General features: G+C 33.6%; 1 protein-coding gene and 1 long non-coding RNA gene across 5 annotated transcripts in view; one reads left to right on the top strand and one right to left on the bottom strand.

Annotated features, from left to right (window-relative positions):
• Positions 1–7,517: 7,517 nt before the first annotated feature.
• LOC105867224 (uncharacterized) overlaps positions 7,518–24,080 on the bottom strand; it is a 142,531-nt gene continuing 125,968 nt past the window's right edge. For all 4 annotated transcript variants that reach the window (XR_012920557.1, XR_012920558.1, XR_012920560.1 and 1 more), the window contains one exon: positions 7,518–8,170. This is a non-coding gene — a long non-coding RNA (uncharacterized LOC105867224). The remainder of the gene's footprint in view (positions 8,171–24,080) is intronic.
• Positions 11,436–24,080, top strand: part of SCN9A (sodium voltage-gated channel alpha subunit 9) — a 92,133-nt gene continuing 79,488 nt past the window's right edge. Inside the window, exons 1-6 of the mRNA XM_012757045.2 lie at positions 11,436–11,721; positions 13,686–13,804; positions 14,127–14,216; positions 15,164–15,292; positions 16,749–16,840; positions 17,845–18,057. Of these exons, the coding sequence (XP_012612499.2) occupies positions 11,467–11,721; positions 13,686–13,804; positions 14,127–14,216; positions 15,164–15,292; positions 16,749–16,840; positions 17,845–18,057 (898 nt within the window). The 5' untranslated portion in view covers positions 11,436–11,466. The remainder of the gene's footprint in view (positions 11,722–13,685; positions 13,805–14,126; positions 14,217–15,163; positions 15,293–16,748; positions 16,841–17,844; positions 18,058–24,080) is intronic.

Genomic DNA, 24,080 nt, shown 5'->3' with positions numbered 1-24,080 from the left:
ACTTAGTGAAAAGTTAAAAAGATGAATGTGAAATAAACTTTTTTAGAAAACTCCAACTGAGAGAATCACTGTACTAAAATATGCACTAACGGAAGTTCTTTAGACATAAGAAAAAGATCCTAAATAGAAGACTAGAAATGAAGAATATCAGAATGGGTGAGTGTCTGTTTACATATAAGGAAAAATTGACTCTACAAAGGTGAAAAAGAGGATACAAAGCAATGATAATTGTGTTTTGTGGATACTAAAATGATGTAGGTTAAAATGCATGCATGAATTTCAATTTGTATATCTTCTTGAATCCTTTATCCTTGTTTGTTTATACAAACTAGATTTCCTTTACTTATTTTGACTTGGAATTATTTCTGTCTACAACATTTGAGTGGTTTTATTGCTAAAGTAATTGCTCTCAGGTTTACAAAAATGTTAATGGAATTTTTTCTCTGTTCTGTGGTAAACATTGTACCTGGATTTCCTTAATGTATACTATAGTATAAAAATTACTTTTTTTTTAAATTTCTGAAATACCTCTTACTAACTGAAAAGTAATTAGAAAATAATCTTAAATGAGCAGCCACCAGTCAAATTGATTACTTACATTATTAATATTATGTGTATTAAAATTTATTTTTAAATGCTATCAGAAGTAACAGAATATACTTTGGGGATTTTTTTATTAAACTACAAAAGACTATAAATCAAGAATACCTAAATATTATCAGTTTCTTACTGTTTAAATTATGAAGACAAAATGAAAGTGATCTTGATTTTAAGATTTACTTTCCCATCAAGTTATACAAATAATTGTGACATGTGTAAAATATTATGATGCTAATATCCCTTTAATATGTTCACTCCATTTTATTTTCTTCAACAAATATTTTAAAATAAATTTTATTGTGTATATTTAAGGGATACAACATGATGTTATGGAATACATATAGATAGTAAAACTATTATTATACTAAAGGAAATTAATATATCTATCAGTTCGCACAGTTACCCATTTTTTGTTGGTGGTATTTTTGGGGTAAGAGCAACAAATATTTTTTAAAGTGACTGCTAAATGCCAGATGGGAGGCCACCTGCTAGGGACACAATACAAACGAGACAGTTTTGATCCTTGTCCTCTGGGGCTTACAGTCTACCGGGGAATACGGGCAGGTAAACAATTACAATACACCTATCATATGGGAGCCATGAGAACACACAGGAAAGGCACCTGGAAGAAAAGATTTTGGCCAGGGAGGGAAGATGAGTAGAAGTTAGTTGGTCTGTACTGTGACTTGAATCCCCTATAATCCCTCCCTCTTGTGACATTTCATTCATAAGATTAAGTGTTTGCTGTGATCCAGGAGCTGTTTTCATTTTTAGTTTTGTCCCCAGTCTGATTGTCCTCAGGTCTTCCAGACAACCTAAATCCTTAAATATAATGGGTCACCTCCATTAATTTTGCTGAACCTAGACTGGGAAAAAAGTAAGACATAAAGCATCACAGGTAGAATGATTGGCAATTTAAAAATTTGTACAATTTCCAAAAATGATGAGCTCATATTCAGTGTGTTGTTGTAAGGTCTGCCCAGATTAGAGCTGCCTTTCTCTATGGAGTGGATCATGTTGTGTTTATTTAGATCAAAACAGGCAGAAATTTTCAAGATAGCAGATAAAAAGATTAGTCAAGAGGTTTTGCAGATCTTTTAGTGCATATTAAATGCAATGCCAAGCAATATTTGAATATATCCCATAGTGCTTCCAGCCTTCAGTTTGAAGTTGACAATCTTCAATTGTCTGAATGGTCGCAGTCTCTAATACTCAGTAGGTTCTCATTTAAGCAAGGTAGAGACTTTCCAAACAGTAGTGATTTATGTATGAGTTCTCCTTATGTTTATTTTAGCACTGCTGTGTAGCCACAAACCTGTCTTTCAGAAAAGCATATGATAATTCTGGCATACTTTGATAAAGAATGATAATCAAGATGGGTTGTCTAATATAATCCCCCAAACAACTTATAAGACAGTGCCAGGACCTTAGCTCCTATTTGGCAATTTCTCCAAGGATATCTCAAAAGTAAGACAAAATATATCTAAGCTTGCCCATAATCATTCCAGTTTTTGTCTGCTATCTTGGTATTCTATGTGTTATAGTATTTATTCTTGAGAAAAAAAAATCCTGGATTGAAACATAAATGCTGTGGACATCCTGCCAAGGATGGAATCAAATTTAAAAGTTTAATGCGCACCATCTAGGGGATGGACACGCTTGAAGCACTGACTCCACGGGGGAAAGGGGGAGAAAGGCAACACATGTAACCTAAACATTTGTACTCCCATAATATGCTGAAATTAAAAAAAAGAAATACAAAAAAATAAATAAATAAAAATAAAAGTTTAACCATGACAGCTAGGGAAGAGCTGTCTATTTCCTCCCTCCAAAGATTATCAGGAGTCCATATCAGTGAAATGAGAAATTAGAGAAATTATTGAGATATCCATATATTACAATTCAGGGAGAAGGTAGGAATGGACTCAAACTGGTTTAATTAGTATTTCCCTCCCTATATTATACAAAGTGGTCCTTTAGCATCTTTCACATTTTTATCTAAGTTGTAGAGCTATTCTGTGACTAAACTGCACTTTCTGTTGTCTTTGACTATTGCATCTTTACCTTGTTTGTTACTGACATACTGAATTTTTATAATCTTGATATTCCACTCATGTACAAAGGCCGGGTGTAAGAGGGGCCCCAATACTTCCTTTGTTGCCAAGATGTAGAGCAGAACTCTCAGGTCCATCTGAAAGTTTTACTGTTCTCACAGATGAGAGCTTGATATCATAAGAATTCATATTGGAAAAGAACTTTGCGACTCTCACCTCTCCTGATGATGTCTTTCTCTTTTGTCATGGGATTGTATATGTTATGAATAGAAGAGTTATGAAGAGCACGTCACTGAACATAGGAGAAGATTTTACAATTCCATGGTGACAACGGAGGCTTTTATGGTTATAAGCCACATGGTTAAGCTTATCTATCCCTCACAGCCAGGTGGAGTTGTCTGTTGCCTTGCCCTGATGATGTTATTAGGTGTTCAGATGTGAGTAAAATGAGAATTTCTGAGTCAAATAGGTTTTTCTCATCTCTCTGTTACCCCACACACAGGAACCAAAAGAGAGCCTTTTGTACCTTAACAGCATCATTAAGACGAATATGTAGTAAAGCCTTAATTTGTTAAATGTTTACTTTGCTTAACACTATCAAGTGGGTTAAACTGTATTTACTCTAAAAGAAAATGTAGAAAATCCCTTACCATGCATATTTTAGCCTACTGAGTCATAATGCCTTTCTCAAGTATACTTAGGACTCAGACATTGTGACTCCAGACTAGTTCTATGTTTATAAGTTGTAAGCTCATTCCCGACCCAAGAGGGTGCAATTATGGAAAGTTATCCTCCCAAACATAATGACTTAAAAAATTGATCTCACTTCTAACGAATCTTTTTTTGATCACAGCAATGCTATTTTCTACTGAACAAATTATAATTTTAACATAAACCCATTTTAATTAAAAGTAGTTTAATTTTACAAGTCTATTATCACTTAGGTATGTTATAGATATTAATAATATAGATAATAGCAACATATTTATTTGATCAATTTAAATTCACTGATACAGTCTTATCTTTATATAATATTAGTATAATTCCAAATCTGTGATTTTACTTTATTTAAATAATCTTCTAACTTGCCATTGATTTGTGGAAAAATTGTGCAGATATTAAGGAGAGTTCCCATATAACCCACACCCAATGTCCCTGATTACTAACAATTTGTATTAATATAATACATTTGTTATAAGTAATGAAACTGTATAATACATTATTATGAACTAATTCCTTAATCTACTTAGATTTCCTTAGCTTTCCCCTAATCTCATTTTTCTTTTTCAAGATACCACATTATGTTTAAACATCATGTCTCTTTGGGCATCTCTAGGCTGTGGCAATTTCTCAGGCTTTCCTTGCTTTTGATGATTTTGACAATTTGGTCAGGTATTGTAGAATGTACCTGAACTGGCATTTGTCTGATGTTTTTCTAATGATTAGATCAAGATGATGAGTTTTGGGAAGGAGACCACATAAGTACGACACTATTCTCATCACATTGTATCAATGGTACATATTATCAATGTGAGTTATCATTGTTGATGTTAACTATGATTTATTTTAAGATACTTTTTAAGTGCTAATGTTCTGATTCCATGGTGCTTGGAGAATGCTTAAAATGAATGGTATGCCAGTCAAAATTTTACCTGTAGGAAAAACATTTTCTGTTGCCAGAGAAGTGACATTTCCAAAGCAGTTTTTCATTTGACAACAGTGAGCAAAAATTTTTAAGTCCTGTTTTATTTATCTTTACATTTGTCCACTGTCTTAAATAATTTAGATCTGACCCAATTTATTCAGATTTTGGCATATCTTCAAAATGATTGATTGGAGCAATTTTAATTTTATATAAATAGAATTTAAGTTATGTACAGATAAGCTGAATGATGGAATGCAAAACAGAGCCTGAAATTATGGTACAGTTTTGAGCATGTAAACTCTTCTTCTGCTCTTTGGAATAAAAAAAATCATATCTTAGTCTCTCTAATCATAATTTAAAAAACAAGAAATTCAAACATTACTTGTTTTCTACAAGAAATGTTGAAAGTTGTTAAACGAAACTTATTCTTTAAAGGAATTCCATGGAAAATATTTTTAAGAGAATATTAATTCCACATTTAAATATAGGTCTCAGCTACAAGAAAAAGTATGCTGATAATAGTCATTACAAAACCAAAACATATTAAAAAATTGCATGGATATAATATGCACATATCCTACCTGAACCACTCTGACACTAATAAATCATTTGGGAACAGCAATTTAGAATTCCAGTATTTGGTACCTGCCTTGTAGCCTACATGGTAATAGAGGCCACTGAGACCTTTCCCAGCCTAAAATAATGGACACGGCCCACATTTTTCCCTTTTAGTCACTAGGTAAGAACTGGTGTTGTGGTTCACTTCAGTGATTGTAAGTAATTCACAATTTTTATTGTAAACATCTAGAGCAGCCCACTCCCCATTCCATCCGTAGGTTTTCCATGTGTGAAGGGCTTTCGTAGAACCCTGGGCACTAAAGTTCCTCAAAGCAATTTCCTAATGGCTGCTCCTGATATCTGACTCTAAAAATACAGTAATACAGTTGGCACAACAGTATGTTCAGGGACATACCAGGTACCCACCATCCCTAAAACACTCAAGAGACTGCGATATTTCTTTGCTTAAAGGAAGGGATCATTCTTGTACTCTCAGAAGGTTTCTCACAAATGTTTCTCAGAAGGTGAACCAAGTGTCGAAACTCATTAGACTGTTTTCAGAAATGTTCATTTTAAAAAAACGACAAAAATTTTAATGATAGATTTTGAGCCATGCAATTTTGTCTAACTAAATATTTTTCACATCTTCCTATGAAGTTCACAACAACAAAGGTAAAATAATGGGAATTTTCTTAATATAGGAAATTCAGAAACAATTTAAGCCTCTGAGTAATCAACATTAGTCCTAGTGATACTTTTGTAGTGTCTAACATTACCTTTTACAAAGTAATTGGTAATTTTCTAAATGCTTCAATGTTTTTAGATTTAGAAAAGTTGTGTGACTGAGATGTCCAAGGTCACTTAGCTAGTAAGTGGTGAATCCAGTATTCAAATCCCAGGCTTTCTAGCTCCAGAACTTGTTTTTGTATCACTACTCTAAACCAGATTTCTATTTAGTAGTATATGTAGATGTGAAGTGTTTTGTGTTTTAAAGCCTAATGCATTCCTATAAAATGAAATATCCTCAAGTTTAATATAATTAATGGATTTTAATTATGGAATCATGATACAATTAACCAAAGCAAGGAATTGAAATTGAAGCATGAGACAAGTCAATAATCTTACAAGCTCCATTTATACATGTTCGCTGTGTGCAAAACTCTTAAGAGCTTTATACACATTTAACCATCCCAATATAAACCACTCTTGGAAGCAGTGATTATCCCCATTTTTCAATCTAGGCAACTGAGGCTTGCAGAGATTAAGTCATCTGCCCAGGGTCAACAGCTCTAAAATGTGGAACGGGGATTATAATAGGGAAGACCAAGATGATTACTAATCTGTGAGCTACTAAAACCAATGTGAATTTTTCCATATTGAATACAAGTGTACTTTATGATATACATTAACTATTCCTGGAGAATTTTATCCATTTTGCACTGGATAAAATAGAAATTGAGCTGTATTTTAAATATTTTGTAGGAAGTAAAACTAAGAAGAAACTGTAGAAACTCATATAACTTGATATTTTAAAAACTGTATACATTCCTAAATAGTACTTCATAAAGTAATCCCTACCTTTAGTTCTTAGGCTGATAAAATAAATTGTTTCTTTTAATACTTTTGTCCATTTGTGGAATGTTTATCATATGTTCCTGAACATTAGAAGATCATCTTTTTAAAATAAATGCTAGGAAAGACTAAAAACTCTTGGCTATTTTACAGCTGCAATAATTCTTCTTCCTCCTTGTTTATTGCTTAGCAACAGATTATCTGAGGTTGCATTAGAGCCGACAGGGTGAAGGATGAGGGCATGTGGGGGACACTCAGGAGGCACATTGCATGCCTCAAGCAAACTTGGAGAGAATAAAGGACACCAAAAAAAAAAAAAAAGGTTTTCAGGGCCTAATAGGGATGAAGTAATTTCAGTGACATGAGTGATGCTTAAAATGTTGAGAATTAAAAGTAAAAATTAATATGTTGAAGAACTTGCTTTCCATTGTCTTGTACTTAAGTCTGGAAATATGCGAAGGGACCATGGGTATTTTTGTTTCTCTCCCATCCCTTTTTCTCCTGTCACTCTCTCCTTTTCTTATTGGTTTGTGTGTCATTTTCCTTCTCTCCTTCAATCTTTATTTTTTCATTAAATAGTTCTTTCTTCTCATTCCAACTCTTCTTTGTTTAACTGAGCATAATACAGATTCAGACTTCAAAAAATTTTTGTTTTTTTATTGAATGGAAATTATGTTTAACCTTTCCAATTTTAAAATGGAAAACTTAGAACTTTTATTTTATATTCCCTAGTCTTCAAATAAAACACAATACAAAAGCTTTTATACTTTTTAAACTGAATTTTCTCTGTCTTTCATAAGTAATAAGACCTGGTCATTAATTGATGTTTATGCTTTGCCCAGGCTAGAGTGAGTGCCATGGCGTCAGCCTAGCTCACAGCAACCTCAAACTCCTAAGCTCAAACAATCCTGCCTCAGCCTCCCTAGTAGCTAGGACTACAGGCATGCGCCACCATGCCCGGCTAATTTTTTCTATATATATATATATTAGTTGGCCAATTAATTTCTTTCTATTTATAGTAGATATGGGGGTCTCACTCTTGCTCAGGCTGGTTTTGAACTCCTGACCTCAAGCAATCCGCCCGCCTCGGCCTCCCAGAATGCTAGGATTACAGGCATGAGCCACCATGCCTGGCCCAATGTTTATGCTTATGATGTATTTGATTTAGCATATTTGTTGCTTTAAAAATGTTTTTTTCATGGGAGGGTCACATCAATATTTTATGTTTTCTTAAAGTAGACAGACTTAGGCTCTTCCCTAAAAATTTTATTTCAGCATTATTTAGATAAGCAGTGGCATCTGCATTTTTTTTAAGTTACATAGATGATACTTTTCTTCATCCTGGTCAAGAGCCACAATGGAGTATACCTTCATTTTGACATATATGCTTTTGGGCAGCTATAATGACAAGTGATATTTAGCTGCCTTTTTACTATTACCTAACATAAGCAAAAGAGCTTTTGAACTAGTAGTATTTAGGAAAATGGCAGGGAGTAAGACATGTTAATTGCATACTATAACTTCTTGGTATTAAGCATAATGTAATGCCCAGATCTCAAAGCTAGTTATGGAAGAATTGGTGTCAGATGATACGAAGTTTCATACCTTTTTAAACGATGCATTCAGCAAGCCAGTCATAGGTAGCACCTGAAGAAGTGTTTGGTTTTTCTCCAAGCAGACAAAGAAGACACAATCTTTACCCTGTTGAGAGTCTGCATGTTCTGCATGGGTCACATGGTCCCTTGAAAGAAAGATATTAATAAAATAAATTACAAATTGTCTCCAGTTTATCCCAAAGAGACCAAAATAATAGGTTTAAATATACGGTGTTTGAAAGCTACAGGGCAATCACTATTTTGCAAGCCTGATAAAGACAACAGAACAGTTTCTACATAAGCACCTGTTTGTTGGTATTTTTGGTTCAAGGGAGAAGTACGATATCCTTTTTTAAAAAATTTCAGTCTTTGTTTATTATGGTAATAACTATTATAAAATTAATTAGTGCATATAGTAATAAATTCAAACAGTTTTTGCCTCTAGTCATTCTCTAAGGGATAACCTGTCCTCCCCTAACTAAAAGAAAACATTTATAAATTTGAGACATAATACGCTTATGTCTCATTTTCATTTAATCAAGTTTAAATGGTATTTTCTAACTTTGTGATTTGAAAGATAAGGAATTTATTTTACTTACTGAAACCTTTCTCTTTCTACTCCATTCTCAAATTCCAAGAAGTTATGTCTTTATTTCTAGTAAATTCTATCAGTTGAGTTTATACCTTTAAATAGCAAATACCTGAACCTTTATTTCTTGTTACTTCAACATTAGCCAGGATTTATTGACTCCTTTCGATGTAAGATAAGGAAATCAGCTCTCCTACTTTTTCCTCACCTCTTTTCCTCGCCTCTTATCTCAATTTATGCCAACTGTGCCATTACTTTTACATTGACAAGCCTTAATACATACATATATACATATATATATATACTGTTCTATAACTGTTCTTTTATTTTGTTTATGGTTGAGTAATTGGCATATTGGTAAAATGATAAACAGATACAATTTAACAATATTATAATTATGTAAATATTTTCCATTTTAGAATAAGTAACGCAGTTTCATCCAAAGTGGGAAATTAAACCTCTCACTTAACTTCTGCTACTTGAAGAACGCATGAAGCTAAGACGGAACCTTCTTCTTTAACTATACCAGGTGGTCAAACTCATGCCATATTTTGATTTGTTTCCTGTTTGGACAATTACTATATTGTATGGCTAAATATACTATTTCAAGAAACAAAGTCCCTTTCCTTTTGCAAAATAGTCTAATTTGAACGATTTCTTGTATTCTATAAGCTTTTAGAAGTACTTTTATAAATCTTTCTAAATCCAAAGTAACTTTTCGAACAAAAGATAAAAAAGGATTAAATTTTGAGTCTTTTTATACACAAAATATGATTTGTTTGCCATCATACTTGATAATAGATCATCTGACAATAGAATTTGATTCAATATGTTTTCTGTCATCATGTTGAGAGCATTAATTGTATTCTAGCATCAAGTATGGCTAAAGGAATTTTAATGGCAATCTGATTCTCATTCCTTTGTAGTTACCTTCTTCTTTCTGGAAGCTTTTAAAATGTTTTTCTTATTGATGTTCTAACTTTTCACTAGAATGGACCTTTTTAGTTGATTTTTTTGTACTTTTGGCCTGATGACTCTTAATGAATTTTCTGCTACTATTGCTTTTATTGTTTCCTTTCTTCAATTTGCTCCTTCCTTTTTGGGAAATGTAAATGAAACTGAATTGGACTCCTTGGATTGTTCCGTATCTCCTAAGTTTTATTTTGAGTTTTTCTTAATACTTTTTCTAGTTTTTAGGAGAATTTTTGACACAAATCTAAAATATAGAACATTAAAATTTTTTTTCATATGTATCTACCTATATAACCATCACCTGGATCAAGGTATAGAACATTTCTAGCACCTGAGAATGCTGTGCCCCTTTCTAGTAAAGTGCTCTTGAAAGGTAACTACAAGTCTAACTTCTACTTCTTTTTAGCAAACATTCTACTAAAATTTTTATTTTGATAACCATGTCCCTAATTGATGTTGTTCTTGGTAACCTATTCTTTCCTATAATGGATTCTCTCTCTCCTCAGATTTCTCTAGGAATACTAAATTGTATCCTGTTAATATCCCCCTTTCTTTGCTAAATATTTTCTTTTTTCTAGAATTATTATTAAGAGTTTGGTCTATTCATCGTAATTCCTCTGTGTTGGCAGTCCTTGATTACCAGTTTATCCTTGATTATCTGTTAATACTTATGGATGAAAGACTAGGCTGCTGTTGGCCAGGGTAACTTCTGTCCTTATGTGGATTTATTTCCCAAACAATCTTCTGTTAAAAGGGAGACATGACTGCAAGCTCTGTGGACATATGTGCAGGCTATATTTTAGGATATATGGGTAAGGAGCAGGCACGAAAGTCTCACTTTCCCTCCACTCCACCCTGATTCTTGCTAAAATAGAAATGGACACCCTGGTGTCCTTCCTCAATTAATTCAGACTTTAAGTTTTTGGTTATAGCTTGGGGATAAACCACTTTGCTTCATATTTGAATATAGAGGAGGAAGTAGGAAAATGTGACCTGTTAACACTGTCAAATAGACCATCCTTGAATTAATCAACTTGATTTTTTATCTATTTTTTGTATGTGCCATAGAAATCTATGACTTCCCTACTGGAAAGAAATACTTCTTTTTCTGTTCTAACCGTCTCAAATGAGGGTTCTAGAGTGTGGCTTCTACTTTGATCTCCTCACCATGATAATTCTATCTGCTAAGTGTTCTTCAAATTTAGGAAGACTCTAGTATCTTCCTCTGGTTTTCAGTGATGTCATAAAACTATTGCCTACTATATATCGTTGTTTTTATTGCATTGCATATCTTTGTATTGTATATTTTTGTTTTATTTGGAAGTCAGAGGATGGTAAACTCATGTGATAAAACCCTTGTCATGAATTAGAAGATGACAGTGCATCTTCTCTGGGTGTGTTGGAAAAGTGTGAGACTCCATTTTTATTTATGTTGCCCAATGTGACCCTGTCACCCTGCCATCTTGCTATCCCACCAGCCTTGTTGTACTGCTAATATAAATTCCATGCAAACCTGGATACCAACTAGAGCTGTTCTTGAATTCATACAGATGAATAGTAAAGAGAATTCAGAAAGATTTCTTCATGAAATTATCATTTTTTTATTTTAAAACTCTCAAGTGTTACCTTAAAATTTTTATATATATAAATGATTAGAAGGCATGGAAAATAAGTCCTATCCATTGCCCGACATGTAGAAGTCACTTAACAAATTGATAAAATTCTATGAACATATTACCTCTTATAGTTGAAACTAAAAATATTTGTTGTTGTTTAATGTGACTTCCCAGCAGGCAGAGCTGTAATTCTTTATTTCTTTGTTTCCACCCAGGCCTCTTATGTAAGGAACTGAAGGGGAAATAAAACATACAGGATGAAAAGATGGCAACGTTGCCTCCCCCAGGACCTCAGAGTTTTGTCCACTTCACCAAACAGTCTCTTGCCCTCATTGAACAACGCATTGCCGAAGCAAAAGCAAAGGAACCCAAAGAAGAAAAGAAAGACGATGAAGAAGGCCCAAAGCCAAGCAGCGACTTGGAGGCTGGCAAACAGCTGCCCTTCATCTACGGCGACATTCCTCCAGGCATGGTGTCAGAGCCCCTGGAGGACCTGGACCCCTACTACGCGGACAAAAAAGTGAGTCTATTTTGACTTCGGTGATGGCTTTCTACTGGCTTCCTTCTCTACTAAAGATATTTTAAATGAAGATTAGTAGAATTTGGTGAATAGCACATCATGGTGACTAGAATGTTAAATTAAATACATAATAGGATATTCAGAATATATACTTTTTCTTATTTTTCGTTAAAACTGGTTCTAACATTGGCATACTACTTTTAAGCTCTTTTTGATCTTTTGGCAGTGTTCAGTATAATGTTGTATCTCTCTGAACACAACACACGGATCCCCAAATCACATGGATTCATATTCATTCCTATTTTCCTTCTATAACTAATGCATGTGTGTGTTTAAACCCACAAATTACTCAAAGGTTTTTAATGCAAATGAAAATTGATAATTTAAAATGCCAAATTGATAATTTTAAAATACCAAACTAAGTCTTTTTTTGTTTTATTTTAAGTATGACGTAACTTGATCTTGCCAAGGTAAAGTAGTAATGTTATGGTTTTGGTGTTAGCTCAGCTGACCTCTGGTTCAGGAAGTCTCCCTGGTAATTCTGACAGACATGTGACCCTGTCTCCTTTTTACTCTCATTATCCCCCATCTCTGTGTGATACCTGTCAATCATGCCTTATGTTAGGGTTATTATGTTCTTATCGTTTTCTAGGAAGTTCCTTGAATAAAAAACCCACACCTTATTTATGCTCACTTCTTTCGTTGCCTTTTATGACATAGTTGCTCACTATAGAATTGTAAAAAGAATGGAGGAATGAATTGTAAAAAGCATACTGAGATTTAAGTTTACTGAGATTTAAGAAAAAAATTAGTTGTACTCAAGGACTACAAATTAATTTTTAAATTAATATTTCAATATAAGAGTGAATTTTATGTTAAGTTGTATTTGGACATAACTGGTGGAGTGAAAGGGAATGGGAAAATAAAAGGACATCTGAAAATAATAGATTCAGGTTTGTTTTCTTGAGAGAATACTACCACATAGAAGTAAAAAGCCAGATTCACAAATTTACTTCATTAATTTGGTGAAAATGTTTATTGCCAGAAACCCACTTACAAGCTTATATAAAACTCAGATTAAACAAAACAACAACAAAAAGACTAAGTCAATGTCTTCTAGATAGCACAAGTAATTTGTCTTCCAACTGCAAAAAATGAGACAGGGATTTGAACTTGGTCTTTCTGATGTCCAAGCCAATGCCTTAGATTGTTTTCATGTTTTGTTGTTACTGCTGTTTGCTCGTTTGTTCTTATTTCTTAACTAAATACCAAAGCCATGGAGAATGTCATCCATTATTCAATGGCTATAATAATATATTTTAAGAATGTTTGATTTGAATCATATTATGTTTTAAAAAAATTACCATGGTTTATAGCAGCAAGTCCTTTATGTCTTTTTACTTTTTTATTAGTATTACAACTAAAATAGGGAAATTGAATTGGGTGATTAAGATTCTTCCAACTCTGACATTCCTTAAATTTAAGAAAATACATTTTGAAAGAAACTCATAGTTTGGAATATTTGCAACCAACCATGACAATTGCCAAGAATTATTAAAATTCTCAAGGTGTTATGGTAACAATCAGGGATAACTGGTTTCTATTTGGTTTGCTTAAAATGCAATGTAATGGAAGAGAAGGGAGTGGTATTTTAAACTAATTTCAGTAGCTACAGTTATTGTTACTGTTGAAAGGAATCGAAAAAGAGAAGACAGTATTTTGAAACCTCTGTGTGCTCATAAATAGCTCAATTCTTAATTTACTAAGAAGAAATGGACTTGGAATTCATAGCCAAGGCAACGTTGATAACTGCCTTGATGACATTGGAACCACATTGTTGGAGTGTGATGGAAGCATTTCTTTAATACAACACTACCATGTGGAAAATGTGAACTGCTGATACAATGTGCTAAGTTGAAATTTTGGATTCTCAATTCCATATTCTTTTCTTTTTCTTCCTGCAGACTTTCATAGTATTGAACAAAGGCAAAGCAATCTTCCGTTTCAATGCCACACCTGCTTTGTACATGCTATCTCCTTTCAGCCCTCTAAGAAGAATATCTATTAAAATTTTAGTACACTCATATCCTTTTCAAAATGATTACTTCCCATGGTACTTTAAGGTGTAATTTGTGGTGTCTTATTCAAATATAGATTTCAGACCTTTTGCATCTGGAAAGTCTCTAGTTTATCAATTTTAATATAATTTGGTGTGTTTCTCAGAGAAGATTGGCAATAGTAGGATCTTAGGAAATATTACTTTTATTTATGACTCTTTTGTTCAAAGAGACAAAACAAGGTAGTGTATGAGTTCATTTAGAATTTTTAAGGTTGTTAGCATTTCAACATCCAATATTCAAAGTTCCTGTTGTGCTCTCTTGTCATATTCCTTGATTCTGAGCTACCTTATTCAGCATGCTTATCATGTGCACCATTCTGACGAACTGCATATTTATGACCATGTATAATCCTCCAGATTGGACCAAAAACGTAGAGTAAGTGGGTATAAGTACATTTTAATATAGCTTAAGTGTTACCATGTTCGTCCTTTCCTTTCCCTGCCAGGAAATTATTGCATCTATAAAAATTGTGATGTTTATCTTCCCATGTTACATAGTTGCTTTACTTTCAGTTCTTTTTTTTCCCCCTCCTCTATGGTATTAACCTGCTAGCAGTAGATTAGAATAATTAGATGCCACAGTGTTTTCTAGAAGAATGAACTCATTAGATGCCTTGCCCTGTTCTTAAACATATTACATATCTCTTATTCTTGGTTATATATATATATATATATATATATATATATTTTTTTTTTTTTTTTTTTTTTTTTGAGGCAGAGTCTTGCTTTGTTGCCTAGGCTAGAGTAAGTGCCGTGGCGTCAGCCTAGCTCACAGCAACCTCAAACTCCTGGGCTCAAGCAATCCTTCTGCCTCAGCCTCCCAAGTAGCTGGGACTACAGGCATGCACCTCCATGCCCGGCTAATGTTTTCTATATATATTAGTTGGCCAATTAATTTCTTTCTATTTATAGTAGAGACGGGGTCTTGCTCTTGCTCAGGCTGGTTTCGAACTCCTGACCTCGAGCAATCCGCCCGCCTCAGCCTCCCAGAGAGCTAGGATTACAGGCGTGAGCCACCTCGCCCAGTCTGGTTATATTTTTAATAGGAGCAATGTAGAAATTTTCAAGGCAGATCTAATTACCTATGTTCTTGGTTATTTACAGTTCCTCTGCTTTCTGGGAATGTTTCTGATAGTATATTTTAATATTTTTCTGAAACAACCTTTATTGTCATTTATTCTAATAGTTAGGCTGGGTCCATAAACCAACAGTCACCCTCCAATAGATGCCTTCCTTTAGTTAATTAGAGAAAATAAATTATAAAGATTTACATGATGCTTTATTCTTTTTACACCCAATATCCCAATGAATTCTTATGTTTAGGTACACTTTTACTGGAATATATACTTTTGAATCACTTGTAAAAATCCTTGCAAGAGGTTTCTGTGTAGGAGAATTCACTTTCCTTCGTGACCCATGGAACTGGCTGGATTTTATCGTCATTGTTTTTGCGTAAGTACTTTCACTTTTTTGAAATAGCAAATGGGAAAATCTCAGACAGCGCAATATTCCTGTAAGAACAAGTCTTTCAGACCTGATTTTTCCTGCATATAATGCTCATATTTAAGGAAAATGAAAGCTAGTATTTAATATTTGATAGGCAAATATTAAATTTTTCAAAAAGACTGTTTCCCAATCAAAGGGATATGACATTATGAAGATTGATCATCTTCCTCCATGCTCAACACTTGGATAGACAGTCTATGCAGTGACAATTAGGTTCACACTTTTTCCAAGTTCTTATTTAAAAACTCATAAAACCTGTAAGAAGCACACATACACACAAAAAACCCTTACGCTTTTAATTTAAAGTACAGTGCTCTTTTTATTAACCTGCACTATTCAAGGGCTAAGTGTTTTAAAATGTAAAAGTAAATATTTTTACGAGAGCTGTCACTGGTTACTAAATCTAACATCAATGCATTGTATATGCATTACATATGCACCCACAATTTATTTTCAAGGGAAAATATCACATTAACATATAATTTTAATTTATTCATAATTACTACTCTTTTCCCAAATGTGTTTATCAGAAACATTTATTTTTTAATCTCAATCCTAGATATATTTTTTCCTTGTCATTTTGAATTATAAAAGTAATTCTTGTTTATTAGAGCCACTTAGATAATACAGAAGAGTCTTAAGCTTTCTGGTCTCCAATTCCCTTACCCCTGCCCACCTCCTTGTCCATCAGGCTCCCTCCTTTCAAGGTCACCTGTGATCCCACCATTCCATCTGCTACTTACTGATAAGAAAACATTGTGCACAAAAGACTGCCTTTTCTCATGGGTCTCCTTTTTCTACTGAGACAATTCACATACCCTAAAATTCACCCTTTAAAGTATGTGATTCAGTGTTTTCTAGTACATTTACAAAGTTGTGCAACTATCACTACTATCTAATTAGAGAACATTTTGATCTCCCCAGAAAGAAACCCCATATCCATTAGCAATCAGTTTTATTCCCTCCTCCACTCAGCCCCTTGGAAATCACTCATCCACATCTTATCCTATTAATTTTCCTATTCTCACATTTCATATGAATGGAATCATACAGTCTGCAGCCTTTTGTGTCTAACTTCTTTCACTTAGCATACTGTTTTCAATGTTTTATGGGAAATTAAAAATCTATATTACAATAATGTTAAGGGTAAATAATTGAAGCTTTTAACTGTTTATTTAGGCATTTAAGAGTATAAAATCACATTAATACTATTTATACTTTGTTTTCATAAACTGAGTCAAATTAAAGCAAATTAGATTAAATTAATTATGATAGAAAAAAGACTTGTAGAACTCTACATTTAAAAAAGAAGTTCCAAGTATAGAAAATACCTTGACTAAAGGCTCAGGTAAGTATTATAGACTCTATCTAAATTCTGAATAACTCTGATTTAATTCTACAGGTATTTAACAGAATTTGTAAACCTAGGCAATGTTTCAGCTCTTCGAACTTTCAGAGTATTGAGAGCTTTGAAAACTATTTCTGTAATTCCAGGTAAGAAGTAATTGGTGTGAAGCATTAGGCCACTCATAACTCCAACTATTTGGGAGTTGTTCTTTGTTCGTTTGTGTGTGTGTTGTCACTGTGTTTGTGTATAAACTCCCCTATTACAGATATGTGACAGAGTTTGTGGACCTGGGCAATGTCTCAGCGTTGAGAACATTCAGAGTTCTCCGAGCATTGAAAACAATTTCAGTCATTCCAGGTGAGAGTGGAGTTAAACACCGGGGCTGACTTTGATCCTTTGGAGGAAAGACGAAAACCAAACAAACAAAAAACTTTTCTCTTATGCAATTTGAATTAAATTTGATTTCTTCTGTTTTTCACAATCTTATTCAAAAGTCAGCCTTTGAGTTTAATCAATTGCATGGGTCTTAGAGGATGAAGATGACCACTTGGCTCACATCTCAACTTGAAATTTTCCCCCCTGTCTAAGGATTCATTTTCCATTTGCTTATCCAGGAAGGAAAATTTCAATTCATTTTCATTGCTTTTCCTATAGTTAAGAAAGAAATAAATTTCAGCATGGGAGTATGGCATGACACATTGTTTCATATTTTTCTCAACAAACCATTTCTTTATTGAAAATTAGTTCATTATAAGATGTCTCTATGTGTTACAATTTGTTTTGGTGCCATTATAGAGAGGTGGTTTGTTTGACAAGCATTTACAGAATTAGAACTTATAAAAATTATTTTTATAATAGTAGTTTGAGCAGCCAAATTATTCTTTTTGAAAACTTGAGTATTCTGTGAGAATATTCTCCTATTTTTAATCATTTGCTGTAATATAGAAATAAATAGAAACAAAGTATATGTAAGATAGCAAATCCATCCTTTTGGGCTTGTAGGTTTTTTTTAAAATTAGGGTACTCAAGGTCACAGATTTGATATAATGCATGCCTTCACACAAAAGCTTGTGTTCTGTTTTTGTTTCTCATTCAGAGGCTTTATGTCATTATGAATGCCTTTCCTCCCCACACCCCACCCTGTTTTCAGGCCTGAAGACCATTGTGGGGGCCCTGATCCAGTCTGTGAAGAAGCTTTCTGACGTCATGATCCTGACCGTGTTCTGTCTGAGTGTGTTTGCACTAATAGGACTGCAGCTGTTCATGGGCAACCTGAAGCATAAATGTTTCCGGAATTCACTTGAAAATAATGAAACTTTAGAAAGCATAATGGAAACGGTTGAGAGTGAAGAAGAGTTTAGAAGTAAGAATGTCCCCACAGTTGTTAATAGGTTGAAATAATGCTAAATACATTATTCTCTTTTAACAATGAAATGTTCCTTTCATTTTAATTATTTGAAAGCTATTCAAATGTATGGGAAGTAGCTATAATGCAAATTTGTATTATATTATATATAATTTTCATAAATCTTCCTGGTTCCAAGTATTCTAGCAGTACTGGCAATAGGAACATGGGATAGTTCCATAATTCACAATATCTATAAGATGAAAAAGAATCAACTTGCTTTAGAGAAATAAATAGCTATGATGTAATAATATTTACCATTATACTTAACTATATGGATAAACTATATATTTTATAAATTATGGTTTGATTATCAATATATAATGCATGCTTATATTTAATATGGGATATTTATTATAAGATATAATTTTATTTTTAAATTTATTAGAGTATTCATATAGAGTAGTCATATAATCATAATATAATGATAATACTAATTATCAAATGTGAAAATGGTATCTGTCTCTTGATAATATTTCTAAAGGTTTGTACAAAGCAAAAGTTTATTCAGCTTTATCAGCACTCCTTATAATAATCAGTTATGAGTTTCACAACTATTTCTAATGGCTTTCCCAAATATGGGCTGATGGATTCACATCAAAGTTTAATTCAGTAGAAGTAGTTTTGTAGGTACCTCATGAGGTGATCTATACCCACTGTCTCAAAAGTCTGCTTCATTCTTCTTAACCAGAGTATGTTACATAAAGCATGAACTGCAGGTTTTCAACACAGTTATCCCCTAGCACAATGTCTGTCACTGAAACTGGTGGTGCATATTGGATAGAAATGAGATCAAGATTGTACATTCTGTCTGACACCTGTAATGTGTCTGTATGATGTGCCTACATGAACATGCAAGCCTTAATAGATAATTGATCCAGATGTGAGATGGAAATCAAGAAACAATTCAAATATGTGTGCTTTTGTTAGAAGGAAATCAGGGAGGAAAGGTCAAGATTCTCCTTAGATAATAAAGAGTAATATATATCATTAAAAAAAAATTTACTAAATGTGTCCTTTCCCACTCACTGGGTAAAATAAAATCAAACAAAACCTAGCCAACATAGTAGAAGATTGTACATAATACAAGAAACCTAAAGAAGAAAATTGAAGGTTTTCAAGTAAAATATTTAATGTGTATTTCTTTACTACAATCATTTGATGAAGAATTTAGCATATTTTCTCTTTCTCTTTATCTTTACCTACTTTTCTAGCTTCTGAGTTTTATAAATATGATCTTGAATTTTATTTCCAATTTCTGGAGAATTTTATTTCTTGATTTATATGCTATAAAAATATTGTATCAGCTCATATATATGTACATATAGGTATATAGGATGAGTGTTGACCTTTACATTCAATTTTGTTAATCAATTTACAACACTTACTTAGATTTAACTTTTTTCACCATAGTCAGTCCTTTCATTTCAAGTCTTGGTCCCATTCCTAAGTTTATAATTTAAATGATTTTCTTAACCTTTGTTGAAAGAAAAACTTTAGACAGATTAAATTTAGCAGAGTTTATTTGAACAAAGACTGATTCATAAACCAGGCAGCACCAGAAATTCAGAGATCTCCACCCAGCAAGGTGGGGAGGTAGTATTTATAGAAAGAAAAAGGAAATGACATAGAGAAACCGCTTAATTGGTTACAGCTCAGCATTTGCCTTATTTGAACATATTCTAATCAGTTAGAGCATGTGTTTGGCTGAAGCTCAGCTGCTGTGATTGGCTGAGATTCAGGTACTTGTTATAAAAATGTTGTCGTAAATTGGGTCGCAGTTTGTTTACACACTAAGTTAAGTTGAAATTTACAACATATGGAGGCAGCTTTAGGACACATTTAATACAATTTAACACCTTCTGGAATTGCCTCATGTAATATTTTTCTCAAAAAGAGTGGAAAGAACCCTCAAGTTAGGCAAATTATTTTTATATTATTTTTAAACATAGTGAATGACATCTAAAAATGAAATATTGTACCACAATTCCCTCTTCCAATTCTGTATGTTATTCTTCATTCCCTTCTGAAATGTAGTTTTAGAGTAGAGATGTTTTAATCAAGTCTTGATTTTGTTCTGTATCATAGAAGCCGTTTCTGACTGCATCATTTATTCAGACTTTCATTCATCAGCGTGTGTTTATTAGATGCCTTCCCTGAGCTAAATGTTCAAGTTTTTGGAGATACAGCAAAGAATATAATAGCCTCAGGCTCTGCTTTCACAAATCTTTATCTTCTAATGGGAATGAAAAATTTTAAAAGGGGGAAGAGACAAATAAGTTTAGAATATTTCAAGTTATAATAAATGCTATGTAAAGAAAATGAATCTCAGGGGCTGAGATATCAACTAAATTAGATGATTTCTCTGAAGTGGTAGCATTTAAACTGAGATATAAAGGCTAAAAAAAAAAGCCATAAAATAATGTAAGTGTGGATGTGAGTATGTGCATGAAGGGTGCTACTTCAGTTGGAAGGAATAGCATGTGCAAAGGCCCTGAAAAAATAAAAGAGTGTGAATTTAAAGAATGGAAAATTAGCAATGTGGTTTAGCAAGAGAAAAGCAGAGGAAGTAGAGGAAGAAAGCCGGAGTCATATCATGTAGGACATTTTAGCCCACAGGAAGGAATTTGGATTTTATTTTAAATGTAGTGGTTTTTATTGCTGCATCTGCCATATAGACAACTGATTGAGCAGCGCTAGATAACAGATTGGAATAAGGGAGACCAGTTAGGAAGTTGTTTCTATGATTTAGGCAAGAAAAGATAGGGATTTCATCTAGACTGTCTCAAGTAATGTCATGGAAATGACAAAAGAAGGGGGAACACAAGAGGAAGTCTATAGAATTTGCTGATGAATTAGAGAAGAGACTAAGACCTGAGGATGACTTCTCTCTTTCTGGCTGCAGTGACTGGAGAGGATGGGCAGGTGTGTAGGGTCACTCTTGGCCAGTTAAAATTGAGATGTCTTTGAGATATCCAAGTGGAGATATAAAATAGACAATTAAAAGTTTATGCATAGAGATCAGAAGAACTGCCTGATTTGGAGATATATAATTCCAAAGTAATCAGCAAAAAGATAGGAGACACACACACACACCCTTCTGAACATCCCTGATGTTTTTAAACAGGTAGAGAATGGGCAACTGGGTGCTTGAAGCAAATATGGTGTTTAGAAGATGCTCAATTCTACAATCTTAATATTTAGAATTCAGATATAAAGGGGTACCTATAAAAAGAGATAGAGAAAGAGCAACAGGCAAACAAAGATGTAATAAAAATAGTGAAGCCAAAAGAAAAGAGTATGTGGTGAAAAAGAAAGTGAGTAGAAAGATGCTGCAAGGTAGCACCTAAGTGGACACATAGGTACTACAGTAATAGAGTATTGGGCAGGGGGGAGGGGGGCAGGTATATACATACATAATGAGTGAGATGTGCACCATCTGGGGGATGGTCATGCTGGAAACTCAGACTTGTTGGGGGAGGGAGGAATGGGCATTTATTGAAACCTTAAAATCTGTACCCCCATAATATGCCAAAATAAAAAATAAATAAAATAAAATAAAACAAAGAAAGATGCTGCAAGGTCAAGGATTAAGGATGGTGAAGATAGAGAAATATGCATTAGCTTAAACAACATGGAAGTCATCAGAGATTTTCATGAGCAAATTTGGGGGAGTTGCGGGGCACGAGGTCACATTAAGGTGGTTACAGGGGTGAATAAGAGGTCAGAAAGAAGAAAAGATAATATGCGTAGACGATTCTTTCAAGGAATTTGGCTATGAAGGGAAGCTGAATAATGAGGCAATCATTGGCATTTTTTTTAAAAAAGATGGGTTTGGATAGGGTTGTTTTTCTGGTGATAGGAATGCTTGAGTAGTAATATATGAATTAATTCAGGAAAGAAAGGGGGAAGTCAAGTCCTTGAGAAAGAGAAAGCAAAGAGGAAAGACATCTCCACTGAAGCAGGAGGAAAGATGGAGGGGTAGACTGCAGAGTTATCAAAATTATCAAGTTCAAACACAAACGCAAGCATGCTTTTCAAAAGATGCATCATTATGTTTTCTTTTAGCTAATGGAAGCATTTGACAAGGAAACTGTTTAACAATATAAACTGACAAACTTGTTATTTCCTCAAAGCAGTATAATATGGCATCATTGGCTGAAATTGCAAATGAGGAAGAGGAAATTCTACAGGTTTGAGGAAAGTGTACTATATAATCATTTTAGGGGATGGTAAATTGAGTCTATTTTGAGTGCCCATTTGATGTTGGAGATCATTTATTTAAATGTAACCATTCACTTGGTTGTGAGAGTTTCCTCACCAACATTCAGCCTTTTAGGAACAAACATGGAAAAGATAGATGCTAGGTTATGTGTAGACTGAGATTTTGCCAGGTTAGGGAATGACGATAATGAGTTTCCATAGATTTATGCTGGACAAAGAAAGAAGTGAACCAAAGAGTTGGTTGATATATCATGTGAAAGTGGTGAGGTAAATGAATTGGCTTTTGAAAAGATCAAAGAATTATAATGGTAAAGGCAACCTACAGAGAAAACCTAAACCTAATCTTAAGTGTTTTCTGGTGCCAATAGCAAAACGTCCTGAGAGGTGTTTTTCAAAATTCATTGTCAAATAAATGAACTCACTATCTAGCTTCCCATTTAAAAACACACAATTTATATGTTTTAGGTCTATCTCCCCTGGCTCAGAAAGGCAGCTTATAGAAACTCTGTATGCTTGGATTTATGAAAGTGCAGGGAATATCCTCAACCAAGGGAGAATACTATACACTCCCCACAAAGGGGGAAACATATACATTGTATGTTTATATAAATATTTATATTATCTTTTCATGATTTCCTGTCTACTTTGATGCTCACCAAATGCCCTTTTGCTGCTACAAATGAAAGGTTCATATTTACAGGTTGTAGCTAAATTTCTGATATTATGCAGTAATATCGTTGGTTCTATTGAGCTTAAAGTAGGATTTTCTCTTCCTGTTATTTTCTGAATGTTTGACATTTAACAGAGAAAATTTTTGGAAAAACCACAGTACTAGTGTTTACTGCTACCAGGGCTTTTTCTGTCTCCTTTATCTATAGCTTTTTACTTGTTAGGACTACAACTCCCAGAATGCAATATGTCATTTGCAGGCACTCTGCTACAACCTGACCCACTGTACTGGTGTTCTTAGAGTTGTAGTATTCCCCCTTGGTTGAGGGTATTACCTATACTTTCATAAACCCAAGCCATACAAAGTTTCTATAAGCTGCCTTACTGAGCCAGGGGAGATAGACTTAACCATAGGATGGTTAGGTCACCAATTGTGTCTCGCCATTTTGCTATAATGGTCTTGAAATTAATAGAAAATTTCCCCAGAAAATGCACTAAATTGAATATCAATTCTAGATTTTTATTATATCGATTTTGGTAATTTTCTGTTTTCCCCCATGGTATTTTAGTGGGAAGTTGAGATTTATGCCCCCCTTATCCACAGCCTTTTCCAACATACTGTACCACTTTTTAAAAATAGATTTATTGAGAAATAATTCACCTACCATAAAATTCCCCCTTTTAAAGTGTACAATTTATTGGGTTTTTATTTTTACTATACTCAGAGTTGTACGACCATCAACCACATATAATTTAAAATATTTTCATCTACCCTCAAAGAAATCCAGTGCCTATTAGTAGTCACTCCCATTCCTGTTTACTGCAGCCCCTGATAATCACCACTAATCTACCTTCTGCCTCTATTTACCTACTCTGTACATTTGGCATAAATGGAGTTATACAATATGTGGCTTTTTGTATCTGTCTTTTTACACCTGGGATAATGTTTTCAAAGTTCATCCATGTTACATACTACAGTGTATATCAATACATCATTTCTTTTTATTGTAAATAATAGTCCATTGTATGTATATACTATATTTTTTATACATTCATCAGTTGAACAACATTTGGATTGCTTCCACTTT

Source organism: Microcebus murinus, chromosome 8, assembly GCF_040939455.1.
Source record: "Microcebus murinus isolate Inina chromosome 8, M.murinus_Inina_mat1.0, whole genome shotgun sequence".
NCBI classification, from domain to species: Eukaryota; Metazoa; Chordata; class Mammalia; order Primates; family Cheirogaleidae; genus Microcebus; species Microcebus murinus.
The sequence above is the reverse complement of the archived record's forward strand: the minus strand, read 5'-3'. Positions and strand labels throughout refer to the sequence as shown.